The sequence below is a fragment of the Pecten maximus genome, chromosome 1 (assembly GCF_902652985.1).
Source record: "Pecten maximus chromosome 1, xPecMax1.1, whole genome shotgun sequence".
Classification (NCBI taxonomy): Eukaryota; Metazoa; Mollusca; class Bivalvia; order Pectinida; family Pectinidae; genus Pecten; species Pecten maximus.
Window position 1 is genome coordinate 6,493,930 of NC_047015.1, and position 9,289 is coordinate 6,503,218.

At 38.5% G+C, this 9,289-nt stretch overlaps 1 protein-coding gene across 1 annotated transcript; it reads left to right on the forward strand.

Annotated features, from left to right (window-relative positions):
- Positions 1–5,351: 5,351 nt before the first annotated feature.
- On the forward strand, positions 5,352–9,048 carry LOC117323347 (very low-density lipoprotein receptor-like). Its single transcript, XM_033878522.1, has 3 exons — positions 5,352–5,604; positions 6,830–6,958; positions 8,648–9,048. The coding sequence occupies exons 1-3, from the start codon at positions 5,514–5,516 to the stop codon at positions 8,794–8,796; spliced, it is 369 nt and encodes a 122-aa protein (XP_033734413.1). The 5' UTR covers positions 5,352–5,513; the 3' UTR covers positions 8,797–9,048.
- The last annotated feature ends 241 nt before the right edge of the window (positions 9,049–9,289 follow it).

Sequence of the window (9,289 nt, forward strand, 5' to 3'; positions counted from 1 at the left end):
TGACGGAAGTGACGTCATGTGATCTGGGCTGCATTTTAACACAGGAGTAATGGGAGACTGTCACACAGAATGTACATATAACAAGGTAGAACAAGACAGTTATATGACAAAACAATAGATACATCCAATATAACCATCAGTCTCTGATACATGTATATCTCATTTCATTTAAATATAGTTCATGATAAAGGAAAGTTTAGTATCTGTTTTAGGTACACACCTAATATCACTTGTTCTCTATTTGTAAATTAAAATTTCTGTATTTTACAAAATGAAATATTAATTTGACAATCATTGACGATATCAAATGTAAACAGAACTGCTTGTCTTAAAGGTGCCGACGTGTGAAAAATCAAGTTGTTAAAAAGATAAAGAAAAATGTCAATCCTTACAAAACAACATTAAAATGTATTGCGTTCATGAAAATAAAAATAATCAGTACAAACGACCTTGTTGTAAAGCAAGGGCGAAATAGGAATTGTATAGTATGTAACACTGACACCATGAGACCACAACACTGACACCATGAGACCACACGCTGACACCATGACACCACAACACTGACACCATGACACCACAACACTGACACCATGACACCACACCACTGACACCATGGGACCACAACACTGACACCATGACACCACAACACTGACACCAGGAGACCACAACACTGACACCATGACACCACAACACTGACACCATGACACCACACCACTGACACCATGACACCACACCACTGACACCATGACACCACACCACTGACACCATGACACCACAACACTGACACCATGACACCACAACACTGACACCATGACACCACAACACTGACACCATGACACCACAACACTGACACCATGGGACCACAACACTGACACCATGACACCACAACACTGACACCATGACACCACACCACTGACACCATGACACCACACCACTGACACCATGACACCACAACACTGACACCATGACACCACAACACTGACACCATGACACCACAACACTGACACCATGACACCACACCACTGACACCATGACACCACACCACTGACACCATGACACCACAACACTGACACCATGACACCACAACACTGACACCATGACACCACAACACTGACACCATGACACCACACCACTGACACCATGACACCACAACACTGACACCATGGCACCACAACACTGACACCATGACACCACAACACTGACACCATGACACCACAACACTGACACCATGACACCACAACACTGACACCATGACACCACAACACTGACACCATGACACCACAACACTGACACCATGACACCACAACACTGACACCATGACACCACAACACTGACACCATGACACCACAACACTGACACCATGACACCACAACACTGACACCATGACACCACAACACTGACACCATGACACCACAACACTGACACCATGACACCACAACACTGACACCATGACACCACAACACTGACACCATGACACCACAACACTGACACCATGACACCACAACACTGACACCATGACACCACAACACTGACACCATGACACCACACCACTGACACCATGACACCACACACTGACACCATGACACCACAACACTGACACCATGACACCACAACACTGACACCATGACACCACAACACTGACACCATGACACCACACCACTGACACCATGACACCACACCACTGACACCATGGGACCACAACACTGACACCATGACACCACAACACTGACACCATGACACCACAACACTGACACCATGACACCACACCACTGACACCATGGGACCACAACACTGACACCATGACACCACAACACTGACACCATGACACCACAACACTGACACCATGACACCACAACACTGACACCATGACAACACAACACTGACACCATGACACCACAACACTGACACCATGAGACCACAACACTGACACCATGACACCACAACACTGACACCATGACACCACAACACTGACACCATGACACCACAACACTGACACCATGACACCACAACACTGACACCATGACACCACAACACTGACACCATGAGACCAGTGGCGCTATGTCCGATGACGAGGGACAGATGAATTTCAAGATTTTCAATGTGAATTTATCCCCAGAATTGGACCTATGATTACCGCAAATTCGGGATTCGGAACTATTGAAGCACCAACAGAATCAGTGTAGATATGGCGTGTCATTTTCACGTTGAGCACTTGTCAAAGTATAACTTCGCGGCTGTAAATCATAATTTTAGGCAATACGATCAAAGAAATATCTTTCAATGATGAAGTGTTAATTCACAAAAATAAAAAACAATGGCTAAATATTTTAATAAATATTGTAAAACATATTGATTGCATTGTTTCCTTTCCGAACTACTTTGTTTATTATCTGCCGTCAACGACACCACGGCAGCACCAGTGTTTTTCGATTTGGCTGTTTTATAAAACTGACCGTTGTTATAACGATGTGCATAAAGCCATTTTTCTTTTTCTTTTGTAAAAAAATGTCATAGTGCTCAAGTGTATATATAAGGATTGGTTTATTTTCTACAGCTGGATCGGAGTGTATTTTACGAAAGTTTATTCGTGTCATTTTTCAGAGGAAACAAGTAAATTTGAGTCGTACGAACGAGATATGAAGTCATACGAGATAAAAAGTCGTACGAACGAGATAAAAAGTCGTACGATCGAGATTAAAAAAAAAAGGTCATATGAACGAGATAAAAAGTCGTACAAACGAGATAAAAAGTCGTACGAACGAGATAAAAAGTCGTACAAACGAGATAAAAAGTCGTACGAACGAGATAAAAAGTCGTACAAACGAAATGATTAAGTCGTACAAACACCGTAAGTCTTGCAGAATAAATTAATTGAACTAAATCGACAGGTTTATCATATCATTATGGTGACCTGGCCAGAGTACAACAGGTGTACAAGTACCTGGCTAGGTCTCTCCAAAGTTTTTGTTATACACCAACCATAAAATACGGTAGGAGTTTGTGAGTCCCATATAGCATTGTGTCATGCTCAAATTCAATATTATACTTAGGCATTGAACTGTATTTGTATGGTATTTATGATCTATTTGAATGCCAGAGCTTTGCAAGGGTTTCAAGATTAAAGAATAGCAACTGATTCAATTTAAAACACTTGCATGTAGCAACTCCATTCTTTCTTGGATATTGGTCAAATTAATTATACAGTTTAAGTATGGGTATACCTCTGACATCCTCGTTTTTCACCATGTGTTATTAGTCCCCTGTCGGTAAAACCATAGGGGACTATAGTGCCCGCCTGTCTGCCTGTCTGTCTGTCTGTTTGGATGTCCGTATGACTGTCTGTGTGTCCGGATGTCTGTCTGGATGTCTGTCTGTCTGTTCGGATGTCCGTATGACTGTCTGTGTATCCGGATGTCTGTCTGGATGTATGTCTGTCTGTTCGGATGTCCGTATGACTGTCTGTGTGTCCGGATGTCTGTCTGAATGTCTGTCTGTCTGTTCGGATGTCCGTATGACTGTCTGTGTGTCCGGATGTCTGTCTGTCTGTTCGGATGTCCGTATGACTGTCTGTGTCCGGATGTCTGTCTGAATGTCTATTTATGCGGATGTCTGTCTATCCGGACGTCTGTCTGTGTGTCCAGAAGTTGGTTTCCAGACGAAAACTCGAGAAAAGATTGGATTTAAATGAAACGTACAGAGTGGAATCGAGTTTAGACTCAAAATGTCAACTTCGAGGGTAACTTGCTAAAAATAGCTATTTTCGTCAAATTTTGGTTTCCAGACAATGATAACTTCAGAAAGGATGAATGGATTTGGTTGAACGTTTAAACAATGTCAGCTTAATAGGTAATAAAGAGTTCGATTGAGTTTGGGGTCAAAAAAGGTCAAACACGAAGGTCACTGTTGCTCAATTTTCTTTTCTTTTTTTGAAATTCTGGTTTCCGGAGAATAACTTTAAAAGATGGATATATTTGAATGAAATTTCACATTCATACACATCATGGTTTTCAGGTAAAGATCAAGGTCACTGTTGCTATTTATAGATAATCATTGTCAACATTCCAACATCTTCATTTCTTCGTGTTTTTCTATCAAAATACAAATGTACATTTTCAAATAAAGAATCCAAATATATGAGACAAGTTGGAAGTTTCAGGGTAATCACGTCCGCGTCTCTGTTGCTTTTTCTCATATTTATTGGAAAATTGTTAAATCTTAAGCTTTGACCCGCGGGTGACATTAAAACAAACTTAGTTCCTATTTCAACTTTTGAATGTGTGTTACGGATTGATGATATTAACTTCTCAGATACCAATCAACTTGTTCGTACGACTTTTTATCTCGTTCGTACGACTTATATTTATTTTTTTCTTCTAAAAATGATATGACTAAGCGTTCGTAGTATTTATAATGGGGTAAGTACATATTGCTTGTTGTGCGAAATTAAGCCTTTATTATTAGACTAATTCTACCGTTCTATACCCTGGCTGTTATAGGACGTTAAACAAAACAAAACCGTTAGATTTAAATATCGGTCCTTTCCTGGATTTCGTAGGTAAGCTATTATTGTTTATTTGTTATTGGTTTTGATGATTCATTCATGGCTATCGGGGTCCACTGCATATTGAGAATCAAGGGGGAGGTGGGGTCAGTATCACACCCTGATATATACCAATGTTGGCCCTGGCAAATCCACTAAACGTGTACATATCCATGCTGATCTTTTGATTGACAAACGACGAAAAATGAATGAGACAACTAAAAGTCGTATGTTGTCAAAGGCCAGGAATTACCCAATCAGAAATTACCAATCGGAGGCTTTGGAAGTGATTACATATCGCGGTGTGTAAACAAAAACGACAACACACTATTACGCATTTATCACGTGCCATATCAGTTGTGAAGCGAGCGTAGTTATAGGATAAATATGAATCCTACTGACGTTGTACCGAGCTATCCGTTTATTGCATTCGTAATAAAGATTATCCATGATATTAATCTGATTGAAAATATGACATGAAATTTACAAAATCAAACTATTCAGAATACAAAACAGTATAAACCTGTGCCAATTATACTCGCGTTCACACAGCTATCCCCTGACTTCACATACCGACATCTGATAACACTAAGTACTTAAAACAGATGTGTGATTATGTTTTGGCTCTATCTGATGTATACAGATAAACTTATGTTGAAACGGCTGAAATGTCGGTGACCCCAGAGATACACAATGACGCGGGTCAAAATCAACCACGTCATTACAGGTTAGGACATCGGGAATCTGCTCATGGAACTGGCCAATCAAATCTAGCGGAGCGGAACATTGACCAATCACAGCTCGGTGCTGTGTAGTACCATTCCTGATCGTACGAGCAATGCATGCGTTTTTGAGATGAATCGGAATGTGATCATACCATACGCCTGGAGGTGGTGTGATAAACTACTCCACCCCCACGGCGGAGGGTATAAACAGCCCCGGGGCCACGTTCCACCAAACTCGCCTGGTCAGGATGACGGAGCTATACAGTACTACCGTACGTTTTGTGTTCATGGCGGGACTAACACTACTTTCCTTGTGCCAGACAGCGCATATCAAGAAAGGTAGGTGTGCTTCAAAACAAAAAATTAACAGATTTTAAGTTTGAACGTTCAGCTTTATAAAAATGATGATATAACTGACAATCGTTAACTTTGAAACAAGTATTTCTAATCATGACATGTTAGCTTAAATTAGTCTTAACATATTTCATTTGGAAATATTCGAACAAAAGTTGGAAAACTTATAAACGTTCTTTTCTATAAACATGTATACAATGGTATTTACAAATGGCAGCATTTGTGACATAATATAAATGCGTAAGGGATGTCAATACATAATTTCTTATGCCATACCATTACCCACAATTTACATCAAATCTATCGATATCTTTTAAGCAAATAGTTTGATGAGCATGACTTAGTTATTAAAGTGAATATAATGCACAAAATACACAGTAACAAGTCAAATATTGGTATATGACTAAAGTCAGTAGTATATTACAATCATATGTACCAATGTTTCTGTTACCTGGTAGCCTGATCAATCGTGTCAAGGACTCAGCTTCCGTGTTGGTCATATAAACTCTAGCTACGTCCACCGAGTCATCGGCACGATTGACCAGGCTCCATATACTGATTACACCAATTACTGATATATATATATATATGTTCATGTTAGCTACGAGGACAGCACTATATCATCATTCGATATCAAAATACTATCTACAAAAAAAAACATTAGCACCAGCACGTTTTCTCTCACAAATGTATGGAACGCCAAATTAACATATATTCAATTAATTGAACCTATCTTCAATTATTTGAAGATAGGTTCTATTCAATTGAAGATGGGTCCAATTATTTGTACCTATCTTTAATTATTTAAAGAAAGGTACAATTGAATTGAACCTATCTCTAATTTAATTGAACATATCTCTAATTGAATTAAACCAACTTTAATTGAATTGAACCTATCTTCAATTATTTGAAGATAGGTTCAAATAATTGAATATACTTGGTGTTCCATACAAATGAGGCACAATTTATTTATAGCGTGGTAATAACGTGGAAAATAATGCACACTCCGTACACATGTATCCGCAAAAATAATCCATCGTAGTAGCTTGACAATAATAACCATATCAATGATAAATTCATAAAATGATGATATAACCACAATACTTGACGCAAGTACCTTTTTAAGGATACATATATGGGGACGGGGTCTTATTCTTGAAGACAGAGTACCGGTAAAACTACTAGTCTTACGTGTACGTCTTTGTTACAGTTGTCAGGCGCTCTGTCACATGTGATCGGTCCGAATTCGCCTGTACTTCTGATTGTATTCCAAACATCTGGGCGTGTGACGGAGACAGCGACTGTTCTGGTGGTGAGGACGAGCTTCCATCCCTCTGTGGTGAGTCAACAGGTCATAGAAAGCTTACAAAGTGACTTTAAATCGTGCATGTTTTGTACGTGTATGACCTGAAACTTACTACATCTTAATATAAAGAGCTACATAGAGTGCAAGAGCGTGTGTGTGAAAGTGCGTGCGTGCGTGGGTGCGCGCGCGCGAGAGAGGGAGAGAGTATGTGTAAGAGTACGTGGGTGTTTTGGTGAACTTAAGTGTGAATACTTTCCTCGGCGTGTATTGTAAATGTGTAAATGTATACACACATATATCTTGTGGTTCTATATAGCATACTTATCTTCATATCGGAGGAAATAAAGATTGATGTTGTGCTGATGATTGATAGATATTAATCACGAGTTCTCATATTGTGAGAGATCCTAAGTTTATACAAGATCATTTCGATGATACAAAGGCCAAACTTTTCCAGTGACATTCTACGTCACCAATGATTAAATATAAATCATGAAGATACTTATATATTTAGGGAAAAACCATGTACAAGAAAACAATCCACCATTTTATTGGTAATAAAAGGTAAGAAGCAGAACTAAGTTGGCCACTTAAAACAGTTGTATGCAAGAAAATTCAGTTTTCAGTAGCAAAAAAAGACAATGATACAACCATAGATCTAACAATTTTTTTTAATGCATATTTATGGTCCGAAGCTGGTATAATTACTGGATCTCCGAAGTTTTTTTAATTACCGGAACTAACATTTGTTTTTACATTGAGAATTTGAGATATCGGAAGCGTATATTAGGCTACATCTCCGAAGCGTGTAAAATTACTAGAACTAAAACATGTTTTTATATTATGGAGATCCGAAGCTTATGTAATTACTAGATTTACTTAACAATGGTTGTCATGTTGAGATATCTTAAACTTACATACTTACAAGATCTTCGAAGTTTATATAATTACTAGATCTCCGAAGTTTATATAATTACTAAATCTCCGAAGTTTAGATAATTACTAGACCTCCGAAGTTTATATAATTACTAGATCTCCGAAGTTTATATAATTACTAGATCTCCGAAGTTTAGATAATTACTAGACCTCCGAAGTTTATATGATTACTAGATCTCCGAAGTTTATATAATTACTAGATCTCCGAAGTTTATATAATTACTAGATCTCCGAATTTAATATAATTACTCGATCTCCGAAGTTTATATAATTACTAGATCTTCGAAGTTTATATAATTACTAGATCTCCGAAGCTTATATAATTACTAGATCTCTGAAGTTTATATAATTACTAGATCTCCGAAGTTTATATAATTAATAGATCTAACATGTGGGTTTATACTGAAAGGTCTGACGCTGATCATGATATAATTACTAAATCTAACATTCTTTTTACATAGATATATTTAGAGGTCCGAAGCTGATATACTTACTAGATTTATGAAGTTTGTGCAATTACTATGTCTAACACGTGATTATAATTACTATGTCTTACACGTGTTTACAATTACTATGTCTAACACGTGTTTATAATTACTATGTCTAACACGTGTTTATAATTACTATGTCTAACACGTGTTTATAGATACTATGTCTAACACGTATTCAGGATAAGTAGGTCTTACACGTGTTTATAATTACTATGTCTAACACGTGTTTATAATTACTATGTATAACATGTGTTTATAATTACTATGTCTAACACGTGTTATTTCCCATTGACAGAAGACCGTGTGTGTCCCCATACGTATTTCAAGTGTGACGGCAACAAGTGTTTTCCGTGTGAGGATATCAACGACGGCTTTCCCGACTGCAACGACAGCTCCGACGAGGGCTATAACGGCACGTGCCCTACGCCGCCTCCTACCACGTGACATCTGTCTCCACCTGGCAGCAATATATTTTACCGGTGTAATCTGTTGATATTGTCTTTATTGAATTTCGTGGGTACATTTTTGAGTTTGTGATATATTTACTTGTGAAACAAGCATCAAGTGGTCTTTACCTTACATATGTATTACCGGTGTTTTTTATGAAACAAACAATCGACTGTAACATATCAAGTTTGTATGATGTAAAGCATTAGTTAATAATCATTTGTACATAATACAACACGTCACACACAACATCTGAGTTTGTTTTATGTGTAATAGGAGAGGGAAATGCACGGCCAGAACGGGGTTCGAACCGGGATCTCCGAAAACTAGCCAGATGCTCTACCAATATGTGCTACTGTACCTGGTCACCGGCGTTCATCCCAGTCCAGTTCCGCTACATTCCTACCTTCTTCAACAAAAGTCGTCGACCCCAAAGACACACACGAGACCCTACACCACCTCCGTGGGTACTTAGTTGGGCGCAATATTA

Bases quoted from the DNA above. Each gene is read 5' to 3' on its own strand.
- LOC117323347 (XM_033878522.1), top strand. From the start codon at position 5,514: ATGACGGAGCTATACAGTACTACCGTACGTTTTGTGTTCATGGCGGGA. The intron at 5,605-6,829 runs GTAGGTGTGCTT...TCTTTGTTACAG, and splicing joins GACAGCGCATATCAAGAAAG to TTGTCAGGCGCTCTGTCACA. The intron at 6,959-8,647 runs GTGAGTCAACAG...TCCCATTGACAG, and splicing joins CGAGCTTCCATCCCTCTGTG to AAGACCGTGTGTGTCCCCAT.